A 25,852-nucleotide genomic window follows, 5' to 3' on the forward strand; every position below is an offset into this window, starting at 1 on the left:
TGATCAGAGATGCTGAGCCGCTTAAACCGAAATAACAAGCACATCAGAATCAGAACTGAGTCACATTTTATTTTCAAACAAATAAACTCTTGTCAAGTCCCAAAATAAAACCCAAACAAAATATTGCAGGACTGTGTTTCCCCCTCATGACTAGGACAGGGAAGACCACGAGGCCAAGTGTCCTGATAGGCTGTACCACCTGCAGTGACAGGAAGGAGAACTACTGTACAATCAAAGGGTTCATGTTTGCAAGCACTTACTGCACAGATGTGCTAGAACATAAACATCATCACCCAAAAGTACAAAGGAGAACCTCCACCCCACCCATTCCAACCCCCTCCCACCCGAAAATAAAAGCATGTCACTTCTGTCAGCGGAACAAAGGCCCTCGTCAGTTATACACACAGAGGCATTCAGGTTCCATCTGGTCAGATACCACAACCTCAACGCACAGTAGAATGAAATCAAGTTCTTTGGGTTTTGACATGGCTGACTGAGGTACGAGTACCACACACACATCGTTAACAGTCAGCTGTATGAGAACTAAACACCAGAGCAGACCCATCTTAAACCTCTAAATGATGCATTGATCAATGCTCCTGGTTTCTGTGTTGTGTAGATTTTTGCCTGCGTCTTTACAATATACAGGTTTTTTTTTTTTAAATCTATAGTCAGACACGATCCACAAGAAAGTCACATGTAGACAGGCCCTACGTGGAGGAACTGAGTTTCCAACTGACTAGTTAATTGTTCCGATAGGCATCTGAAGAGAAATACTAACAATACAGCACATTTGTATGGAAATTATATCTCAAGAGTAGCTCAGACTTTACTTACCTGACATTTGTGGTCTATAAAATGTTAATCCCAGTTTGATTCACACATGCATGAAGCACAGGTGAGGGGGATCTGCTTGGGGGAGGGGAGGGAGGGGGCATATTTACATTGTACAGCTACCACACCCTCAAACAGTCTGCAAGCAGGTTTAGAAATGGCTCTGTTCCCTTCGGTTATTCCCTGAACCCTGGTTTTGACACAGGTAATGACAGCTGGTTTAGCAGCGGTGCCTGGCAGGTGGGCACACCCATTCAGAAAATGCCTGCAGGTACAGGTGCACTGTGGGCGGGGTTACCACTTCTGACGGTTCTCACTCTCCGAGGGACAAAAATGATTAAAACTAGTAAAAAAAAAAACCTGCTCTCATCCTAAGCTGAATGCAAAAATAAAAATGTTTGTACGATCGAGAGCCACAGTGCGCCACATCGCCAACGGCTCAGGTGTGCCCTCTCACGTGCACACATTAACAGTTGCCAAGATCTGCATTAAAAGATGGAGTAGGTCTCTTTCGATCCTGGTAATGTTGTACAACCCCACGCTCATTAAAAGCAAAACAAAAAAACCCATCCTGATTACACTTTGGTTAAAAACAAAAACAAAAAACACAGTACCACATGTATTTCTTCATATTTGACACTGACAAACTGCGTGTATTGGCTCACATTTTGGGGGCAGGGTGGCGTTTATATATTTCAGAGTTAGCGTCTCATCCAATTCCCCTCAGATCCACTAAGAGCTCAACACAGCAGTTCAGCACCTGCCAACAACAGACTGATTCAAGATCCAGAGATTTGGAGATAAAGCACACACGTTTAATGAAACCCAACTTTAGTGTTGTTGTGTTTGTGGGGGAGGGTTTACATTGTTATTCGTGAGGACATCCAACGCATGTGTTGTCTTGTTCTACCCGTTTTAAAACAGCCGCCACGGCGGCAGATAGGACAGTACCATGCGACCATTCGATCATTAGGCAGAGAGTGTAATTGGGCGGTCTGCTGCTCGCCGTGTGTTAGGAGGCTCTGGCTGTCAGAATTATCATCCAATGGCCTAATTCTTATGTCCTGACGGGACAAAGGTTCAGATACACAATAAGGTGAGACTTCATCTATTGCACTCGACTCAGGTCTCCCGGCAGTCTGAGGACACAAAGGGGCGGGGAACAAAACAAACAAACAAAAAAAAGAATGTTATCCCTCTTTTCCTCGTCAGTTGTGTGCGGCCTCCCTCACAGACAACAGGAAGTGACAAAACAGATTTGTGTTTGATTTAAGGCAATTTGGTGTTCTGCAGAGAGCCCAGTTACACGTCTCTACCCCGGCCTTTTATACAGAGCAGCTAAAAACCACAAGCAAAAGCAAAACCATTTTTTTTTTTAAATCCTAAGGAAAGATAAAAGAGGGAAACGAATAACAGCCCTCCAAATCGACAATTCTAGTGAAGTGTAAAATATGTAATTTTTTTTTAGCTGTAGTAAAATCTCAGTAGGATTTTATTGTGATTTTCTTTTTATATAATATAAATGTCGAGATTCACAACACATTTCTGCCTTTCGAGACGTCCATCCGCTGCAGCATTAAGAACCAGTCAGCACGGCGGTCCGTGATAAATATTACACCACTTTGCAGCTCCTCCTCCAATCTTCTGTCACTATAATCAAGATGACTCCTGAAGAGTACCTGACAGCAGAGCTCTCTTTGATCCAGTCTCTATTTTTTCCCCTTTAAGTAAAAAATAAAAAAAACCCTTTTTTTTTTTTTTTGGTCTGAGGATCTCATCTTGTGTTTTTAAATGTGATTCCATGAACATTTACAAAGTGTTCTGACCTGGTGTGATTCGTCTCCATTTCTCTACAACTTCTTTTTGCAGCCCCCTCCCCACCCCCAATCCTCACTCTGTATTTCGGTAAAACATTCTGCTCTTCAGTCGCAGTTCAAAAAAGAAAAAAACAAAAAACAAAAAAAAAAAACGAGGAAAATAAAAGCTTAAACAGGATTATTCTTTTTCCCTTTAGTTTTCAGTTGACAAATTTCCTTTGGAATGGTGTTTCCAGTCTTGAATGGATTTGTTGAGAAACTCATGCAGGGGTGTGCACAGTCACAGTAATGGTGATAAGACTTCTTTTTCATTTAGAGAGTAACATAATGATGACACTAAAACTTGATATGAAACATATCTGCAAAAAGGAAGTGCGGGTGGGACTATTTGGGCTTGAGTTGGGGGGTGGTGTGTGGGAGGCAGGAGGGGAGAGCTCAGCGCCAACGCAGAAGGGATGGCAGGGAGCTCAGAGCTTCTCCGAGGAGGGGATCCAGATGTAGGGCCCGGACTGCTCCTCAATGATTAGCTTGATTTTGTTGTAGATCTCCTCTAGCGAGTCGCCCTGTACAATAGCTGGAGAGACAATGAAACATCAGGGTGTTGAACTAAATAAATAAAAGCCTGTCAGTGCATCAAAGCTTAAAGTGGAACCAACCTGTGAAATACTCTCCAAAGTCTTGCTCCAGCTTTACTGCCTTGTCAAACACTTTATTGGCCTGCTCGTACGTCTGCCTTTTATTCAATTCCCTGAAGGAACACAGTAGTGGTTAGTGCACGCAATCCTACACTTGTTTACGCACAACAGTGAAATCGATCTGGGTTCCAATATGAAGGAGTGGCCAGACTTACATTAGAGCTTCAATGGATTTCGGTTTAATAAAGATGGCAATTGGATAAAGTTGTGCTTGCTGCAGTCGTTTTATGGCATTTCCAGACACATCCAGGATGCAGTGTTTTCCCTGTAGACAATAAAAACAAAAAAACACACAAATCAACAAAAAGATTTAAATTTTAATAGGCTAATAGTTTTTTTTTTCCTGTAAGTCCACCTGGAAGTGGTGGGGTATATAATGATCCCAAGAAATTCTGTCATCCAAATGGGAACATCATTTGTGCGGCCAATATCCAAAAGCCACTGAAGTGATTCCCACCAAGCCCCCTAAAATTTCTCTCAACATAATTATGCCACTAGGACAAACATCGTGGAGTTTCATTCTAGTCTATATAAGTAAGTCCCTTTGGCTGCTCCCTTGTTTGCACTCGGGGTCGCCACAGCAAATCCAAGGTGGATCTGCATGTTGAATTGGCACAGGTTTGACGTATTTTTATTATCTAGTTTTGTCATTTTCAAATTTTAAACAAATTATATATATATATATATATATATATATATATATATATATATATATATATATATATATATATACATATATATATATATATATAGAGAGAGAGAGAAAGAGAGAGAGAGAGAGAGAATGCAATTTTTTACATGTAAGGAGAGTTCCATACAATTTTATGAAATTTTGAATGTGCTCGATGAAGTGGTAGACAGGCCCTGAGGCCCACTGGTACTCATTCCCAGATACTGATTAGAGTCTACAATTCCCCTCAGACAGGAAGTAGGTCAATTCTCCAGCCAAGGCCTGTAGCCACTGACAGCTGGGCAGACTGGGACGATGCAGATGAACTGCATTAACCAAGCACACAGTCAGGTAACATGATCGAGGACTGAACAGACTAAGGACTACCCATATGGGTAGTCCAACTCCCACACCAGTTAGCGACATGCTCTGTGGGATTTTTACTTTGTTGTTTTGAAAATATATCTTTTCCTTTTACTAGTAAATTTTTCCATTTGCTTTTACAAAAAGTCTTAAAAGTAAGCATATATATTCTTCCACTGGGATAGGTGCAAGTGCAAAATGGCATTTATTTTTGTAAATTTCATTTTATTATTTTACACTTTTGGCCATATTTTATGATGAGGAATTTTCCAACTATTCTATTTTTTCCATCTAATTTTACAAAGATGCCTCAATTGTTTTGAAATTAGGCTAAAATACAAATAATGAATGTCCATGAGTTCCATGGTACAAATATTTCATGAGGTGAAAGCTTTGTCTCGAATGGTATGTTCCAGCTTTCACAGAATTAAATATACATTCCACTGAAAGAATGTAAAAACATTATTTGTTTTATATAACAGCTAAATCCTTGTCATTTGACATTTTAGTAATTTATAAATAACATAAAAGGGACTTACATTTTGGTGTTTCACTGTAACGTGTAGTCCAGTGATGCTGTGCACTTCAGACTTCCAGAAAAAAAAAAAAAGGGGGGGGGGGGGGGGGGGGGGGGGCTGTGTAGTTCCTCACTCCAGCCAAAAATCACATCAGCTTTTCAGCTGAACAACTCTTCATGCATCCAGACAGCTTACAGTAGAGTGGATAAAAAAAAAAAAAAAAAAAAAAAAAACACGCCAAAAATTAGTCTAGCTTTTCATTCTTTCTTCCTGCTAACAGCCTCCAGACAGCACAGTGGATTTGTTTTGTGTGTATGTGTGTGTTAAAAGAATTAGCAGTGTCAGTTAGCTCAATCAAATCATTGTCATTATCCCCCGTGCGCACGTACACACAAGCTACCAAGTCAGCGCTTGTGCACGTGTGTACTACCAAAAAAAAAAAAAAAGACCGTATGTCCTCAGTGCAGCATAGGACTGACACGATTAGTCGAGTAAGTCGAATAATTCGATTACAAAAAATGTTCGAGGCAAATTCTGTGCCAAGAAGCTTCGTTTAACATTGTAGTACATATGCCAGGCCTGCATGTGGCGCTGCAACGTCCGCAGGAAAAAAAACACAGAAGACTGGAGCATAGCAGCTAATCAAATTAGCAACGATAGCTACCGCTTTCCAACATGACAGAGTAAAATAAAGCCTTTTAAGAGAAAGATGGTCCACGCTGATCATCTGAAATAGACTTACTGTGCATTTAAAGCGAAGCAGTGTTTGTGTCTATTTAAAAAAAAAAAAACACGGTCTGCTCTACGTGGGGAGGGACTATTGACCCGGTGGCCGGCTGCTGTCTCTTTCTGCCCAGTGTTAGGGGCTGTCAGACCGGGCGAGTCACAGCTCTGACCCGGCTACACTGACAAACAGCAGAAGTCCACTCTTTCTTCTGTGTTTACCTCAGACTCACACTAAGTGAGTGACTTTTTAATTTTTGCTTTTTTGGGCAACACACAACACTTCCAAACACGGTAACTTAAATAAAATAATAATAAAAAAAATGACTGCGAGGCTTGCATGTTCAACCTCCAGCTGAAATGCAACTGCTGAATTGCAGAGAAAGAGGGATAAAAAAAAATAAATAAAAAAAAATCATGCAGGGACTCAGTCCATCAACCTTTATACAAAAAAACCCCCAAAACTTAAAAATGGTTACATTTTACAAGATGGAGAAAACAAAACAAAGCCACATCCCATCGCCATTTCAGCAAAATGCCAACACTTTGGCGCAGTGACATTGTGCCATTGCTTAGGGAGAGCCCTGGACTATTGATGTTGTTTAAAAACGCAGAAGTACTTTTTATCCTATTACTCGATTAATCGCCAGAATAATCGATAGAATACTTGATTAGTAAAATAATCGATAGCTGCAGCCCTAGTGCAGCAAAAAAAAAAAAAGAAAAAAAAAAAAATCACCAGAAATTAGTCCAGCTTTTCATTCCAACTTCCTGCCAACAGCCTCCAGACAGCACAGTGGATTTGTTTTGTGTGTGCGTGCATGCGTTGTGTGGGCACACGCATGCGTGTGCACAAGCACGTGTGTATGTGTGCGGAGTGCAATGGTACCAAACCTATGGAACCAAATTTGCACTCTAAATGGAACCAAGCTACACTCTAAATGCAATGCAACACAAATGGTATGAATTAATCCATGTCATGTGACATACAAAGCACCAATCAAATGACAAGGATCCACTCAGCTGTTATATAATCTATGCCTCTGGGAGAGGTGTAGTGCAAAATGTCTTAATTTTTGTCTTTTTTTTCCCCTGCAGTACATGAATTCTGGGAAATGAATGAGGAAATTTGACTTAAAATCTCTAATGTCCAAGGTCTTGACACCTCTGGCTAAATCCCAAGTGCACCAAAACCAGTCTTCCTTACCCTCTCAGCAACAGTTCTGACAGACAAGATGCTCGTCCCGTACAGGTTCTCGTTGAACTGTCCAGCCTCGATGAACTTATTATCCTGAATGTCTTTCTCCATTTGCTCTCGTGAGCCCACAAAGTGATAGTCCTGCCCGTCCATCTCATTCTCTCGCCTGGGACGAGTCGTGTCTGTGGAAAAGAACATGAGGAGTTAATTTTTTATGTAACCGCTGTTGCCTTTGTTGTGCTGCAGAGATCTGCTGTGTGCCACTAACTCACGGGGAACACAGGAACCAAACTTGTGAGGAAACTCTGAGATGAGGTCATCATTGACTCTGTCCTTCATTGGGCCCAGTATTATCACAGGCCGCGTGTAGTGGACTGTGATGAAAACAAAGGGGCGTCAAAAGAAAAATTCAGAGGATTTGCAGGTTTTCTAAGTTTTAAGGACACGATTCACTCACTTTCTTGTCGGATAACTGGCTCGTAGGAAAGAATTGTGTCCTCCTGGCCCTCTGTAATAACACACAGAACAAATCACAGCCAAATCACATTTAAAGTAACTTTTACAGTATTTAGCTCACAAAAGCATCCATTTATAAATGTGGACAGTGTATGGCTAAACAGAAAGATGACTCACTTGAACTGCTTTCACTGTCACTTGTGTTGGATGTCAGGCATTCTGCAAAGAATTTAAAAATGCACATGAACTCAGGAAGACAAGCGCAAGTTATACAAATATAAATTCTTGAGTTTTGTATTAGTGAATTTTTTTTTCCACCTGCCTCAAGAGCCTTTGGAAAAAAGCACCATTTGTTAACATCTGGCCCATTAATAAACAAAGGGTAAGGAAAGCAGAAGTGGTTTGGGGTTTTTTTGGTTGCAGCAGCCATGCTCTCGCACTATTAGGGAAGTGGTTTTAGGTACAAGCAATAGGAAATTAAGTGTTTCCTGCTACAATATCCCAAATGACCCACAATTCCCCTGCCAATGTTTCCTATTGCTAGATCTGTGCATGCGGCAGATCAGAAAGGACAAAGAAACCAGTGGCGTTAGGCTGGCCACAGGACGCAAACAGTCCTGTTCTGGTGACAGACAGTGCGGCAAAGCTTACAATACAGCAGTAAAAACATGCCAATATATTGGGTATGACAGACAGTCATTCCTAAACCCTTAGGAATGTTTCACTTTGTACCAATGCAGAACTCCTGGCACAGTTTATAAAATGTACAATTCTACAGAAACACTTATTCATCAGCCAATTCTTCCAACATTTTCAAAGGGTCCACATTAAATACTGCTTTGTGTAATTTGCAGTGACGCAAATTCTACTCATTGGAACGTTACATGGTGGTACGTCACAGCACCTGGACACTATGTCAACATGTCCAGTATTTAGGAGGTTGAGGAGTTGATAAGCTGTGTGGCACACGAGTGACCGACCAACTTAACTACACCTCACCAACGTGGCACTTCCACATCCCGTTGTGCTACTGTGACTGCTGCATAAACCAGAGAACCTCTCTACAACTGAATTATTCTGCTGGACGTTTATTTCAGAATTCCCCAAATTTGGTTGCTACGATCCTGCCAAATTTGAAGCCAGCAAGCACTATTTACCTCATCATGGCCTCATCATTGACAAGCTCTGTGTAAATTAATGTTACTGTTAAGCAGATTAAAATGTTGGTCCAAGCTAATCAGAGTCCTGTAAAGTGACTAACAAACAAAAGTTACACCACAGAAGATGGTGTGGGAGAAAACCACAATAAAAGAAAAATAATGTTAAAAGATTGAGCTGGCTGTAGCTGCAATGCAACAGAAACACTGCCGGCCTAAATACATGTATATGCACGAGCCGCAGTAGTGCAGTGGCTGAGCTGCCATGCACACACAACTCATGTGGTGTAAACAAGCGTAACTTTGCTTACAGTAGATTTGAATTTGCAACAATCTGTACTAAACATGTAAGAATACCAATGGTGTGGGAGGTTTTGTTCAGTATATTTCAGCTTCATGTGGCCTTTTCTGACAAAAGCTCTGAGAAACATTTATTATAAATACCCCATGCGACATTCACTCACCCACCCACTTTTGGGAATACAGATTTTCCTCATATACATACTGTGACTGAGTAGGTGTGTGTGGGAGTGTGTGTGTGTGGTTTAGAATTCCCAGCTGGGCCTGTACTGATAAAGCTTTTTTCTCTGAGCTCAGGGGACAGCTGCTTGACACAGTACAACCACACACTTACTCAAACTCTTTGATCCATAAAAGTCATCGCTTAACGCTGGGAAGTCCTAGGTGTCCCGACAGGTGTGAGCAGAAACCAAGAGAAGAGAGCACACAGGAAGAAGGTTAGTGAGAAAGTCGGGGCCGAGGAGGAGAAGAGTGATGTGTTGTGCTCGTCAGGCTCACTAACACACGGCACAGTGCTGCATTCCTTAAGGCCAAGCACCTCTTTGATCATAATAAACCATCGCCTTTAAATTACAGAAGACTTATTTCAAGTCAGTTATCGAAAATTTTTTCATTATTATTTTGGGTCAGTGACTCACAGGACTAATAGCGTTATGCACTGGTCACACCAGAAATTCGCAATGTAAATTTTATTTGTATATCCTTGTATGGCAGGGAAGGAAACATGGGGACACGGTGACCATCTTCATAAATCAGGACTGTTTTGTCACTATGGCACAAATAAATAAAAGATAAACAATGTCACAACTGCCATTTTAAACCATTTAGAACACAGCAACCCAGTGTTACATGATGGCCATATATTGGCAGAAAATAAAAATTTCTTTGGAAATCAGTCCAACAAGCGGATGTTTCAACCAGTTGGGTTGCCTTGTTGAGCGACTGCAGAGATCAGGCCAACCAGCCATGTTAAGAAAAAGTTTCACATTTGCATTCAAGTAATTGCATTATAATTGGCAACAAACTATAATCTTCCATGTCTGCGATGTGCCTTGGACTGGTAACAACAAAAGCCTGCTCTAAAATGTACAGCTAATCTTAAAACAGAGCTTTATTCGGTGAAGAAGCAGGCTCAAGACGGGTTGTAAACCAAACTGTATGCTGCTTATAGTAATGAAACAAACATTCAGTTCACTGGCAAGCGCTCTGGTCGAGATTCCTGCAGTCAGCATGCCAGATGCACCCACCTCAAAACATGTATTGTGTGGTAAAACTGCACATTATAGAGTAGTATTTTATTGTGACTGGCCCGAGGCACACCTGTGAAATTATCAGGCTGTTTAATCAGCCTCTTGATATGCACCACAAATTATTCTGGCAATGGAGATGTGCTCACTAACCCGAATTTCATCAAATTTGAGAGAAATTAAGATTTTTGTGTGCACAGAAGTAGTCCTACATCTTTCACATCAATACACAAAAAACAGGAACTAAAGTGCAGCGTTAGTATTTTTGCTGACTATAGATGAACTTGTTTGGAACACTTTGTACTCTTCTAGAGCAAGATAAAAAAAAAGATGCGGCTTTGCCAGCTCATTTAATATCCGCTTTGATTTTTGGACAGCATCACTGAGGCATGTGAACAGATGTCGCCACAAATGCGTGTGTTGACGCTCACCAAAGTTGGACCCAACACAAAATACTTGAGCACACATTAGTGGAAGTAGTTGAAGCTGCTGATTGTAGCCAGTGATGCTGAAATGAGTTGAAATTTGTTTCAAATATTTACTGCAAAAAAAAAGAAAAAAAAAAAGCTAGCATTGCCGTGTTAATGCAGCCATGAACTTGCACACACACACACAACTATGCACTCCTCTGGAGCCCACAGACAGGTGCAGACACAGCAGAGAGAAACGCCACACCTCCAGTTCTGCATGTGGCGCCTCTCTCTGGGACAGTGAGGAAGGGATGAGAGCGGCACCATCACACAAACCATCCCTGGAGGTGAACAGAAAGATGAAAGCTGGAAGACAGAACTGAAGCATGAAGGGAAATGACAGCAATACACCCCCCCCCCCCCCCCAAAAAAAATCACAGCTGGTACTCACGTTCAGATTCCACCAACTCCTGCACGATATTCTCCTTGCTCTTGTAAAACGGGAACTTGCGTGAGAGGTTGAAGCTTTTTTTGCGCTTTACTTTGACTGGCTGCTTGTTGATGTGTGGGTGAGAAGGGGGGGAGGGCAATGGGACAATCAAAACAAAAAATGGCTTTCAATGGAACAGCTCGACACATGCACAAACGAAAAGAAATGCAAAGAAGCATCACATCAAATAATGAAATGAGACAAGTAATGGGTGGAAATGAATGGTGTATGATGGCTTCCATTTACCAGCTTAACCACACACTTCAATTAATTAAACATACTTGCATCATGGGTAATTGGCCAATGTATCCACTACAAATTAAGTAACATATTACAGATGTGGAGAACATTGTGGATGTGCACATATCTCAATAAAAGATCTGCACAGTAAGTCTTTGTAAGTTATGTAGTAATGGGAGCACTGTTTGTTTGCGCTCCAGCGAGAAGACGCGCAGCCTTCTCCCACACCCAGATCAGCCCGAGTGGCGAGCAGTTCATCTTAATGATGCCCAGCAGCAGCGGCAGCTTTGAAGACAGCCTACAGTTGTCACTCTACACCTACCCGATTGGACTCGATTATGCCTGTCCTGGCATGGAACTTGACCGTTTTTAACCTGGCCCTCTCTTTTTTCTCCACTCTGGAAAAAGAAGAGTTTAGATGTTGACTTAAAGGGAATTTGTGGCACTTTTCACATTAGCCTCGCTGAGCGTCAGCATACTGTACCTTTTCTTGCTTGGAATGACTCCGATCTGCTCGCTCTCCCCGTGGGGGGTGACCAGCCTCGCCTGCCACCACTCGTCATCAGAAGCGTTTATGACATGGAGGATGTCTCCGTAAGAGAAGCTCAGGCCTTGGCTGGGAAGGCAACTGTCCCTCGTTCGATCGTAGTCAAACAAAGCTCTACAAACACAAAGACTCTGGTTATACTCGTTTCATTTCATCCGGTATGTACAGGCTTACACACACACACACGCACACACACCAATTGAGTCACATCATGTCCACATGTTTGCGTGCTACTTCAAACTGCAACATGACAATGACGTGCAACTTTAAATTCTGGTTTTCAAGACTTATTTTATGTAATCACAACTGCGGTAAGCCACTCCTGTCACTTTTGTTTGTGGCAAGAGGCTGAACACTAAACAGACATGGATACAAAATCTTTTCCCAACATTTATTTTCCCACTCATGGCATTTCTGTTACTCAACATTGTTGTTCTTTTGTTAACACATTTTGAACCACAAACGCAACATGCTTGTTATACGGGTGCACCACCTTGTCAGACAGGTCAACCCACAGACATTTCTGAAGGCATGAATACCAGCTTTACAAGTCTGAACTTCAGTTGACCTACAAACATATATCAGCCATATTCAATGCATTCTTTCCCTCTTGTAGTTCTTGTATTCTGATTCTTGCTGACCTATTACTGCCGACTAAAACTATCACAATCACGAATGTTACTGGAGGATATATTCTCTCAAAAAAATTACGATAGTCTGTATTCTCATTTTAGAATATTTTATTTCACCAATAATACAAGTACACACTTTCAAAGACCAAGGAGCTATGATATCAATTCTCAAGAAAAGTCAGACTGTAGAGCTGTAGATTTGTAATGCGAGTAAAAATATTGAAAATAAAAAATAAATCAAAAATACACCCAACAACAAATAGAAGCAGGCCTAGAGGAGCATCAATGCTCCTCTCACTAATATGAGTAGGGGGGAATCAATGTATAAAAGATACAATAAATCCAACATGTCCACGAAGACAGCTGCCATTATGAAAGTATTCCAAAATGTTCCTTCCCCACAAACAATATTTCAGTTTGTTTGATTTCTTAAATCGTTTTTGACATATACATAACTACTTCAATGTGTTTTGAAGTCAAAACAAAAAGGTCAAAGTTACAGACCTCCCTCTGCCTTTTGGTATCTAGGGATGGGTATTGATAAGATTTTATTGATATCGATACCATTATCGATTCCGCTTACTGATCCAATTCCTTATCAATACCTCTTGTGAATTTTCTGTGTACTAAAAGTAGGCTTTACAGGTTTTCTATGTCAACAACATTTTATTGAGTCTTAATGTAAATAAATATGAAATTTGTCACTAGATCCTTAAACTCTAGACATAAATAAACTCTACATGGTGGATCCCTGAACTCTGGACATAAATAGAAATAAAATCTTTAATTTCTGTCAAAAGCATTTCCTTTCAGACATTATTGGCATGAATGTCTTTCCATACATTTGAGCTGAGCTCTTGCAGCTGGCTGCGCTGCACGTCAGGATGTAATTCATAAAGAATGCAGGACGTCTAGGGAGGGGAAAAAACAAAAAAAACATTTTAGTCTATTGTCTGTGTTACAACGTTTGGAAAGAGGTGTCATTTGATTTAAATGCAGATTCGCTTTGAAGTTATTAATTCTGACCGGACTCTGTCTCAGCAGAGAGCCGCGCAGCGTTTGGAGCTGTGCCAACGGAACGGAGGACGATTTTCGTTTCTTGACTGAAAACAAGACAAGAGTCCCAGTTAGTGACTTTAATCCACACGAAAGTGACTCACGATTGACATATTTTAATGGCTTTGAGAGGGGTTAAGAAGTGGACTTTCCGCTTCTGAAGAGCAGCGAATCAAAGAACCAACTAAGCAGCGGATCGGAGCAGTGCTTCATTAGTTCACACTTCAAAGTGGAGTTGCGCTGCAGCAGAATCATTTCTTAATACAGAAAAGAACCGGTTCTCGATACTCAACCCTATATGGTATCAATACGATTTTTTTGTCCCTTGCAGCCTTGGAAATCACATTAACAACATACCAAATCCTATTCCATCAAAATTGTAAAGTCAATATACCAAATGTCACGGTCAATACAAAATGTGAGCCACAAGCTTACAGACCAGAATTATCACAACCCTGTTCCTGAGGAGCACCTGCTCTACATGCTTTCATGCCTACCTGCCGCGTACAAGTTTGTGGGTGTTTGTGGGTGCAAGCATGTGCGAGTGATGGAGCAGCCTCAGCCCTACCCACAGTGAAACACAGAGCACAGACAAGAGCAGTCTCACATGAAATGACAGCACAACTCTCAATTTGTTTCTGTTCATTCAGCATAGATGCTGAGGCTGCATATTGACACAAGACGATTTCATCTCTGGAGAACCAAATGGACTGCATTTATGTAGCACTTTTCCATCTGCATCAGATATTCAAAGCGCTTTACAATTATGCCTCACTTTCACCCCTTCACACAGACACACTCACACACAGGGTTGGGTACTGAATACTGGTTCCTCTTAAGTACCGTTAAGAAATTATTTGATCCACCAACATAGACTTTTGTTTAACATTTCACTTATCTGTCCTTCAGTTTGGGACACCAAAGCAGCTGTTGTTTTTGAGGGTGTTTATTGGGAAAATGATCATTTCTCTACGTTGACTGCAGACTGCAGCGGGTCTGCTTGAAGCAACGAAGCAGTGCTTCGACCCGCTGTTCGCTGGTTCTCTGTTTCGCTGGTTTTAAGAAGCGGCAGGTTTGCAATTTCTTCATTAACCCCTCTCAAAGCTATTCAAAGATGTCAGTCAGCCACCTTTGCGTGGATTAATGTCACTAACTGGGGCTCTTGTCCTGTTGTGGGCAAAAAAAAAAAAAAAACGAGAATCATCCTCCGTTCCACGACGGACTTTTACGAGATGGTACACTGGCGTGAGCACCAGCCGGTGCATAAACTGAAGTTGTCCATCAGGTAAAGGAAATAACAGAAATAATAATACCTTCTTTTGTGGGACTAAGTGCACAGCTCCAAAGAGCTGCGCAGATTTTGTTTGGAATTATTAACTTATTAACTCGCTGCTTTAAATCTAATGACATACAAATTAATTACATCTTGACGTGCAGCACAGCCGGCTGAAGAGCTCAGCTCAGAGTCTATGGGGTTACATTTGTGTCATTAATATCTGAAAGGAAATGCGTTTGACAAAAACTACAGATTTTGTTTATTTCTATTTCTGTTCAGAAATCAAGGATCCATCATGTACATCAAGGATCCAGTGACCATGTACAGATTGTATTGATTTTTATTTATGTCCAGAAATCAAGGATCCAATGCCCAATTTCATATTTATTTACTTTAAGACTCAATAAAATGTTGCTAACAGAAAACCTGTGAAGCCTGCTTTTAGTACACAGAAAATTCACAAGAGGTATTGATAAGGGAATCAATACTCGGATCGATAAGTGGAACTGATAGATAAAATCTTATCAATACCCATCCCTACTCACACACCAATGTCAGGATGCTGATATGCAAGGCGCTCACTACACACTGGGAGCAACTTGTGCATTAAGGACCTTGCCCAAGGGCCTTTTGTGATTTTCCAGTAAGGCTGAGGTTTGAACAGAGGATCCTCTGGTCTGAAGACTAACACTTAACCACTAGACCATCACCTCACCAGTGTGTGGTGAGCGCCTTGCATGGCAGCACCCTGACATCGGTGTGTGTGAATGACTGAAAGCGAGGCATTACTGTAAAGCGCTTTGAGCTGCTGATATAGATAAAAAAGCGCTATATAAATGCAATCCATTTACCGTTACCATCGCCTCACAAGAAGCTCACCATCCACACCCCATTCTCCTTGTACATCTGCAGTCATTTCAAAAAGGACATCTAGTATAAAATTTGCACCAAATCAACATGCTGCTCCACACCAGATCTGCGGCGGCGACCCCGACCAAAAGCACAGTGGAAACCAAACAAAAGTAGTTATTTAGTTTGGACTCTGCACTGAAGTCTTATAATGGTAGTGAAACCCTGCTGTTTATATTCTGGTATCATGTAACCAAGTTGCTGGCGACAGCCTTATGAAAACAAACCCATGTGTGAACACAGAGAATATGAAGCTCAGCAAAAATGATAATTACCATGGCAGGCCTACCCGAAACTACAACTCGCAGGAAGTAAACATTCATAAATAACTGCCATAAAGCATGTCAGAAACATTTTAAGCACATCTGGACCCCCCCCCCCCCCCCCCCCCCCCACACACACACACACTATATATATATTTTTTTTAATCATTTTGGAGCACACCTTAAAGATGTAACGCCTCCACATTCCTGAGGCTGGGCTGGGACCACATGGTGGCTGCTATGTCAGCTGGGTAACAAGACAGCTTTTCCAACATAACTGTGGGCTTAGTCATACACACAGGAGCAGGCTAGGCTCTACATGCCTCATAGGACCAGGTCTGTGACAGTCAGACTGGTTAAAGTAGACCTGCATTGAAATAAATGTGGTCAGATCTCAGAAAGAAATAGCTGATATGTATTTATAAGACCCTTATGAATGCAGTAAAGTAAATCTGCAAGCCCAAATTTGTAATTCAGCGGAGAAATCTTCATTTAAAAATGACAAATTTACAGCTAAAATATGGCCCTCAGCGAAAACTGTTTGTACATCCGGGTCATTGCAGTGACGTCCGGCAGAAGACGGAGCGCTCCCGCCTTCAGTCCGATCCCGCATTGAAATTGATTTTATCTGTTAGTAATGTTACTGTTATACACATCCTGGTTTCAGCATCCAAAAGTAAGCTGCAATGAATGTGAGATACAGCTCTGCATGCTCAGATCAGCAGTGACATCGACAGCGGGCGACGTTCTTCCCCGACGCCTTGCTCTCTGCCCCCGCTGCGCTTACTGAGTCTGCGTGCTCGGTAAATGCCGAAGTGGGCCACTCACATCGCCCCCGTGTCTGCTGTGCAGCCGGCACCATGTCCCTGTTTACTGAATGGAGGTGCAGCCAACTTGGCACAAGTCCAGAGAATACGCTCACTGTTTTGATGCGGAGCGGCCAGTGACACCTGGAGCTGCAAGGACAGACTTTCCGCAGCACCGCACGTCTCGGTAATTAGAGCTGCAGAGCTCCGTGGCCGCTGAGAGAGGTTTATATCTTTTTAATGACTTGGATTCTTTGCGGGTCCCACCTCCGTACCCCACGACGGTAACACCGGAGGCGAAAGACACTAGATTTTCAATGTGACACCACTCAGTCAAACGGGCGTATGAAAAAGTCCCCCAAAATAATTTTCAAGCACAAATAAAAGAAATGTGTACTCACCAAACGTGCCGCAAGACAATATGAAGTTTTAAAAAAAGTAGATCCTTCCGTATAAGACAAGAAAAAGGTGCAGATGCAAACTGACGTAAATCCACAAATTACAGTTGGCGCGCGCAATGCATGCTGGGATAGGGTCTTTTCCCTGATGTCTCGGCAGCGTCTCGGATGTGATGACAGTTTCGCGGAGGGCAAAATTTTAGCTGTAAATTTGTCATTTTTAAATGAAGATTTCTCCATTGAATGAGAGATCTGGGCTTGCAGATTTACTTTACTACATTCAGAAGGATCTTATGTGTAAATAAAAGTCATTTTTGGTCCAAAGATCTGACTGCATTTATTTCAATGCAGGTCTACTTTAACACTCCTCAGATGTATATAGCAGTGTCCAGTCATGTAATATCTCTATACTTCTTATAAATCTGGAGACGGTACAGCCAATGCAATTACACTTTAGCTACATCAATCTTAAGTGTAGCTATTAGGCTAAGGTTAAGTGAAGTGCATTAGAGATTCAGCAGAAATATGTTCAAGCACTTGGAATATTAGGTTACGTGAGGACACTGCCCATTTCAATTGTTAAATAAGCCTCCATTCATACTGGCAAACAGCCCAAAGTGCCATAATACAAGACACTGCTCTTTGTCAAACAATACATTATGCAAAGCAGATTGAATGCCATATGTGGCAGCAAAACAACAACACTCATTCATAAACTTACTGATGATTATGATGAACTGTGAATGGGTTATTGCAGTCCGGACTGAGATAAACTGCAGTAAATGGAAGAATCGAGTGATAATCAAATGCTTCAAATATGTAGTGCTGAAAGGAATAGCTGTTTAAACACTTAGTGATTTCCAATCACTTACCAAAAGTAAAATGACAATGTGGAATAGTTGCAGCTATTTGGATATGTGAATGTTAAACTTTCCTATTTTATCACCTAAACATTTTTGCATTATAGACTGCTAATGGGACAAATAAGGTAATCTGGAAACATTAACAATCAGGATATTAATATTTCATAAACAACATTTTATACACTACAAGATTAATTGTAAAAACAAAGTGATCACTAATCAATGTCATCATTGGTTACAATGAATTTCTCGGAGGAAAGCTAACTGGTGGGTTAACCCAGAAAGAAAAGGATCTGAAAGACTGTGCCAATATAATGCTACCAGCATAATATTACCACCATACATACAATTTACTGTTTGTGAAGCTTTTAATGTACAACCCCAATTCCAATGAAGTTGGGACATTGTGTAAAATGTAAATAAAAACAGAATGATTTGCAAATCCTCTTCAACCTATATTCAATTGAATACACCACAAAGACAAGATATTTAATGTTCAAACTGATAAACTTTATTGTTTCTGTGCAAATATTTGCTCATTTTAAAATGGATGCCTGCAACATGTTTCAAAAAAGCTGGGACAGTGGTATGTTTACTACTGTGTTACATCACCTTTCCTTCTAACAACACTCGATAAGCATTTGGGAACCGAGGACACTAATTGTTGAAGCTTCGTAGGTGGAATTCTTTCCCATTCTTGCTTAATGTACGACTTCAGTTGTTCAACAGTCCGGGGTCTCCGTTGTCATATTTTGCGCTTCATAATGCACCACACATTTTCAATGGGTGACAGGTCTGGACTGCAGGCAGGCCAGTCTAGTACCCAAACTCTTTTACTATGAAGCCACACTGTTGTAACATGTGCAGAATGTGGCTTGGCATTGTCTTGCTGAAATAAGCAGGGATGTCTCTGAAAAAGATGTTGCATGGTTGACAGCATGTGTTGCTCCAAAACCTGGATGTACCTGTCAGCATTGATGGTGCCATCATAGATATGCAAGTTGCCCATGCCATGGGCACTAACACACCCCCAGACCATCACAGATGCTGGCTCTTGAACTTTGCGCTCGTAACAGTCTGGATGGTCTTTTTCCTCTTTTGTCCAGATGACACGACGTCCATGATTTCCAAAAACAATTTGAAATATGGACTCATCAGACCACAGCACACGTTTCCACTTTGCATCTGTCCATTTCAAATGAACTCAGGCCCAGAGAATGCACCAGCATTTCTGGATGTTGTTGTGTGGCTTCTGCTTTGCATGGTAGAGTTTTAACTTGCACTTGTAGATGTAGCGACGAACTGTGTTTACTGACAATGGTTTTCTGAAGTGTTACTGAGCCCAAGCGGTAAGCTTCTTTACACAATGATGTCGGTTTTTAATGCAGTGCCGCCTGAGGGATCGAAGGTCACGGGCATTCAGTGTTGGTTTTCGGCCTTGCCGCTTACATGTGGAAAGTTCTCCAGATTCTGATTATATTATGGACTGTACATGATGGAATCCCTAAATTCTTTGTAACTGAACATTGAGAAACATTGTTCTTAAACTGTTGGACTATTTTTTTCATGTAGTTGTTCACAAACTAGTGATCCTTGCCCCATCTTTGCTTGTGAACAGCTGAGCCTTTTGGGGATTCTCCTTTTATACCCAATCATGACACTCACCTCTTTCCAATTAGGTGTTCTTTGAGCATTCATCAACTTTCCCAGTCTTTTGTTGCCCTGTCCCAACTTTTTTGAAATGTGTTGCAGGCAATTATTTCAAAATTAGCAAATATTTGCACAAAAACAAAAAAGCCATCAGTTTGAACATTAAATATCTTGGCTCTGTGGTGTATTCAATTGAATATAGGTTGAAGAGGATTTGCAAATCGTATTCTGTTTTTATTTACAGTTTACACAACGTCCCAACTTCATTGGAATTGGGGTTGTACATCAAGGGTCACCAATATTAACTATTACTTTTGAAGTCACCCTTTAACCATTAAAAATGGCTTGCTCAATGAATATTTGCAAACTATGTACCAGCTAGCCAAGTATGCTGAAGCTGATGCTCAGGGTCTGTGTATAAAAACAAGTATAAAACAATGGCCACCCAATCCTCTCTGCACCCGGGTGGCCACGTTGCTTGAGCTGCTGCCCCCGCGACCCGACTCCGGATGAAGCAGAAGAAAATGCATGGATGGACAACAGTGGCTTGACTTCATTCGAGTTATCTTTTAGCAAAATTATGAACACTGCAAAAACTGGTTCTTGATGGATTCTATATCTTAAGCATCCATTCTTTTTAATTTCATTTAGCCCTTCACTTAAACATAGAGGTACCCCAATACTTTCCTCTGAAGGACCATAAATTAATCTGGATGGAAGGCAAAAGGCCAAAAATAAATGTTAATCTTGTGATTTAGATAGTTATATTTTATTACCAAAGAAATTAAGAAATAAAAATTAGCATACGAGAGCAAGCTCAAGATCAAGTTGCTTGTTTGCTTTTTTATTTTGCTATATATTTATATAGCAATATATATATATATTTATTTATTTACTGCGAGTTTCTCTGAATTTTCGGACCTTTTGTCTGACTTAGTGCTTAGCTCAGATAAGATAATTACAGTGGGCGATTTTAACATCCACACAGATGCTGAGAATGACAGTCTCAACACTGCATTTAATCTATTGTTAGACTCGATTGGCTTTGCTCAAAATGTAAATGAGTCCACCCACCACTTTAATCATACCTTAGATCTTGTTCTGATTTATGGTATGGAAATTGAAGACTTAACAGTATTCCCTGAAAACCCCCTTCTGTCTGATCATTTCTTAACAACATTTACTCTGATGGACTACCCAGCAGTGGGGAATAAGTTTCATTACAGTAGAAGTCTTTCAGAAAGCGCTGTAACTAGGTTTAAGGATATGATTCCTTCTTTATGTTCTCCAATGCCATATACCAACACAGGGCAGAGTAGCTACCTAAACTCTGAGTGAGATAGATTATCTCGTCAATAGTTTTACATCCTCATTGAGCACAACTTTGGATGCTGTAGCTCCTCTGAAAAAGAGAGCCTTAAATCAGAAGTGCCTGACTCCGTGGTATAACTAACAAACTCGCAGCTTAAAGCAGATAACCCGTAAGTTGGAGAGGAAATGGCGTCTCACTAATTTAGAAGATCTTCACTTAGCCTGGAAAAAGAGTCTGTTGCTTTATAAAAAAAAGCCCTCCGTAAAGCTATGACATCTTACTACTCATCACTAATTGAAGAAAATAAGAACAACGCCAGGTTTCTTTTCAGCACTGTAGCCAGGCTGACAAAGAGTCAGAGCCCTATTGAGCCGAGTATTCCTTTAACTTTAACTAGTAATGACTTCATGACTTTCTTTGCTAATAAAATTTTAACTATTAGACAAAAAATACTCATAACCATCCCAAAGACTTATCGTTCTCTTTGGCTGCTTTCAATGATGCCGGTATTTGGTTAGACTCTTTCTCTCCGATTGTTCTGTCGGAGTTATTTTCATTAGTTACTTCCTCCAAACCATCAACATGTCTATTAGACCCCATTCCTGCTCAAGGAAGCTAATTATAGGCCAATCTCCAACCTTCCATTTCTCTCAAAAATTCTTGAAAGGGTAGTTGTAAAACAGCTAACTGATCATCTGCAGAGGAATGGTCTATTTGAAGAGTTTCAGTCAGGGTTTAGAATTCATCATAGTACAGAAACAGCATTAGTGAAGGTTACAAATGATCTTCTTATGGCCTCAGACAGTGGACTCATCTCTGTGCTTGTTCTGTTAGACCTCAGTGCTGCTTTTGATACTGTTGACCATAAAATTTTATTACAGAGATTAGAGCATGCCATAGGTATTAAAGGCACTGGGCTGCGGTGGTTTGAATCATATTTATCTAATATATTACAATTTGTTCATGTAAATGGGGAATCTTCTTCACAGACTAAGGTTAATTATGGAGTTCCACAAGGTTCTGTGCTAGGACCAATTTGATTCACTTTATACATGCTTCTCTTAGGCAGTATTATTAGACAGCATTGCTTAAATTTTCAATGTTACGCAGATGATACCCAGCTTTATCTATCCATGAAGCCAGAGGACACACACCAATTAGCTAAACTGCAGGATTGTCTTACAGACATAAGGACATGGATGACCTCTAATTTCCTGCTTTTAAACTCATAAAACTGAAGTTATTGTACTTGGCCCCACAAATCTTAGAAACATAGTGTCTAACCAGATCCTTACTCTGGATGGCATTACCCTGACCTCTAGTAATACTGTGAGAAATCTTGGAGTCATTTTTGATCAGGATATGTCATTCAATGCGCATATTAAACAAATATGTAGGACTGCTTTTTTGCATTTGCGCAATATCTCTAAAATTAGAAAGGTCTTGTCTCAGAGTGATGCTGAAAACTAATTCATGCATTTATTTCCTCTAGGCTGGACTATTGTAATTCATTATTATCAGGTTGTCCTAAAAGTTTCCTGAAAAGCCTTCAGTTAATTCAAAATGCTGCAGCTAGAGTACTGATGGGGACTAGAAGGAGAGAGCATATTTCACCCATATTGGCTTCTCTTCATTGGCTTCCTGTTAATTCTAGAATAGAATTTAAAATTCTTCTTACTTATAAGGTTTTGAATAATCAGGTCCCATCTTATCTTGGGTAACCCATCAATATACCATATCACCCCAATAGAGCGCTTCGCTCTCAGACTGCAGGCTTACTTGTAGTTCCTAGGGTTTTTAAGAGTAGAATGGGAGGCAGAGCCCTCAGCTTTCAGGCTCTCTCCTGTGGAACCAGCTCCCAATTCGGATCAGGGAGACAGACACCCTCTCTACTTTTAAGATTAGGCTTAAAACTTTCCTTTTTGCTAAAGCTTATAGTTAGGGCTGGATCAGGTGACCCTGAACCATCCCTTAGTTATGCTGCTATAGACTTAGACTGCTGGGGGGTTCCCATGATGCACTGAGTGTTTCTTTCTCTTTCTGCTCTGTATGCACCACTCTGCATTTAATCATTAGTGATTGATCTCTGCTCCCCTCCACAGCATGTCTTTTCCTGGTTCTCTCCCTCAGCCCCAACCAGTCCCAGCAGAAGACTGCCCCTCCCTGAGCCTGGTTCTGCTGGAGGTTTCTTCCTGTTAAAAGGGAGTTTTTCCTTCCCACTGTCACCAAGTGCTTGCTCACAGGGGGTCGTTTTGACCGTTGGGGTTTTTCCGTAATTATTGTATGGCTTTGCCTTACAATATAAAGCGCCTTGGGGCAACAGTTTGTTGTGATTTGGCGCTATATAAATAAAATTGATTTGATTTGATTTATTTATGTAACGCCAAATCACAACACAGGTCGGTCGCCCTTAGGCACTTGACAAGGGTAAGGTCCACCTTTCCAGCCTTTTCTTGACATGGTGCATTACTGCACTATTCCCTGAAGTTTTATAGATATCCACAAAGAAGATGTGCTTCCAAGACTCGTGGACAAATGAATGCATGAAGAGATGATACCTACATAACCATATTTTTGTTTACACAGTTATTTGTCAAATCCCAAAGCTGAAAATACTCAACAACTAGGATTTTAATTGTATCTAATTAACACGTGACTCGGGTTACACAAAAAGGAAAGTGAAAAAAAAAACCTTTAACACACATCAAATTCTCCTCAAACTATAAATGATAGGAGTGGATCAATATGTGTCATTTGTTGACAGATAAAATGGCTACAAAAGTGCATAGAAATTTTTTTGATTTTCCCCCCCCCCCCCAAACATAGGCAGGGTATTACATAATTTGTGTGACTCACATTACCGTGACTTGCATTACATTTTTACTCACTACATTGGTTATTTTATTTATACAAAAGCTCTGTATGTAATAGTCTGTAAAGAGTGTGAGTAGTTTGGCCAATCACACAAGTTGATGACATACAACCCCTGGCAAAAATTCTGGAATCACCGGCCTCAGAGGATGTTCATTCAGTTGTTGAATTTTGTAGAAAAAAAGCAGATCACAGACATGACACGAAACTAAAGTCATTTCAAATGGCAACTTTCTGGCTTTAAGAAACACTGTAAGAAATCAGGAAAAAAAATTGTGGCAGTCAGTAACGGTTACTTTTTTAGACCAAGCAGAGGGAAAAAAATATGGACTCACTCAATTCTGAGGAATAAATTATGGAATCATGAAAAACAAAAGAACGCTCCAACACATCACTAGTATTTTGTTGCACCACCTCTGGCTTTTATAACAGCTTGCAGTCTCTGAGGCATGGACTTAATGAGTGACAAACAGTACTCTTCATCAATCTGGCTCCAACTTTCTCTGATTGCTGTTGCCAGATCAGCTTTGCAGGTTGGAGCCTTGTCATGGACCATTTTCTTCAACTTCCACCAAAGATTTTCAATTGGATTAAGATCCGGACTATTTGCAGGCCATGACACTGACCCTATGTGTCTTTTTGCAAGGAATGTTTTCACAGTTTTTGCTCTATGGCAAGATGCATTTTCATCTTGAAAAATGATTTCATCATCCCCAAACATCCTTTCAACTGATGGGATAATAAAAGTGTCCAAAATATCAGCGTAAACTTGTGCATTTATTGATGATGTAATGACAGCCTCTCCCCAGTGCCTTTACCTGACATGCAGCCCCATATCATCAATGACTGTGGAAATTTACATGTTCTCTTCTGGCAGTCATCTTTATAAATCTCATTGGAACGGCACCAAACAAAAGTTCCAGCATCATCACCTTGCCCAATTCAGATTCATCACTGAATATGACTTTCATCCAGTCATCCACAGTCCACGGTTGCTTTTCCTTAGCCCATTGTAACCTTGTTTTTTTCTGTTTAGGTGTTAATGATGGCTTTCGTTTAGCTTTTCTGTATGTAAATCCATTTCTTTAGGCGGTTTCTTACAGTTCGATCACAGACGTTGACTCCAGTTTCCTCCCATTTGTTCCTCATTTGTTTTGTTGTGCATTTTTGATTTTTGAGACATATTGCTTTAAGTTTTCTGTCTTGACGCTTTGATGTCTTCCTTGGTCTACCAGTATGTTTGCCTTTAACAACCTTCCCATGTTTGTATTTGGTCCAGAGTTTAGACACAGCTGTGAACAACCAACATCTTTTGCAAGATTGCGTGATGAAAAACCCTCTTAAGAGTTTGATAATCCTCTCCTTTGTTTCAACTGACATCTCTCGTGTTGGAGCCATGATTCATGTCAGTCCACTTGGTGCAACAGCTCTCCAAGGTGTGATCACTCCTTTTTAGATGCAGACTAACGAGCAGATCTGATTTGATGCAGGTGTTCCCATCTGCTTGGTCTAAAAAGTAACCGTCACTGACTGCCACATTTTTTTTTCCTGATTTCTTATAGTGTTTCTTAAAGCCAGAAAGTTGCCATTTGAAATGACTTTAGTTTTGTGTCATGTCTGTGATCTGCTTTTTTTCTACAAAATTAAACAACTGAATGAACATCCTCCGAGGCCGGTGATTCCATAATTATTGCCAGGGGTTGTATTCTCAACCAAAAATACTTATATCAGTTCACACATTATCCCTTTTCCTTAAATTCAATACACTTGACCTTTAATGCCTATGGATTAGTTTTATTCAAAATGTGGAATTCACGGACGTGGAAATTTACCATAGGATTTGATAATATGAAACCTGTTTCTTGCAAAATGGTAATTGCAGTATTTCAGGAAGCCGTACTCCAGATGAATACAATCCCAATCAGTTGCGCAGCTGTTAAACGCCATCAAACCCAAAATGCCCTCAGTTATTTACAGTGAAGGGTTGGCTCAATTTCTTGACCATTTTCTCACACCTGTAAAAGATTTCTTCAGGTTTAACTGGCCATTTCCAGTTTTTGCCAGCAGGCACCATTATAGACACTTGGTAGTCATCATCTACAATTTTCTTCACCTCACCAGGATAAATTTTCCCGTGACTGTTGACTGTCA

General features: G+C 40.6%; 1 protein-coding gene across 8 annotated transcripts in view; it reads right to left on the reverse strand.

The window, feature by feature from the left end:
* Positions 1-55: 55 nt before the first annotated feature.
* dlg3 (discs, large homolog 3 (Drosophila)) overlaps positions 56-25,852 on the reverse strand; it is a 297,837-nt gene continuing 272,040 nt past the window's right edge. For 6 of the 8 annotated variants that reach the window (XM_034181624.1, XM_034181623.1, XM_034181622.1 and 3 more), the window contains 10 exons: positions 11,603-11,779; positions 11,441-11,516; positions 10,840-10,939; positions 7,452-7,493; positions 7,276-7,326; positions 7,091-7,192; positions 6,828-7,000; positions 3,502-3,611; positions 3,308-3,399; positions 56-3,225 (listed from right to left, as the gene is read on the reverse strand). In XM_034181624.1, the coding sequence (XP_034037515.1) occupies positions 3,119-3,225; positions 3,308-3,399; positions 3,502-3,611; positions 6,828-7,000; positions 7,091-7,192; positions 7,276-7,326; positions 7,452-7,493; positions 10,840-10,939; positions 11,441-11,516; positions 11,603-11,779 (1,030 nt within the window). In that variant the 3' untranslated portion in view covers positions 56-3,118. Of the gene's footprint in view, positions 3,226-3,307; positions 3,400-3,501; positions 3,612-6,827; positions 7,001-7,090; positions 7,193-7,275; positions 7,327-7,451; positions 7,494-9,065; positions 9,112-10,839; positions 10,940-11,440; positions 11,517-11,602; positions 11,780-25,852 lie in introns of all 8 variants that reach the window. The other 2 variants (XM_034181625.1, XM_034181626.1) reach the window with 1 other exon arrangement.

Source organism: Thalassophryne amazonica, chromosome 11, assembly GCF_902500255.1.
Source record: "Thalassophryne amazonica chromosome 11, fThaAma1.1, whole genome shotgun sequence".
Lineage (NCBI taxonomy): Eukaryota > Metazoa > Chordata > Actinopteri > Batrachoidiformes > Batrachoididae > Thalassophryne > Thalassophryne amazonica.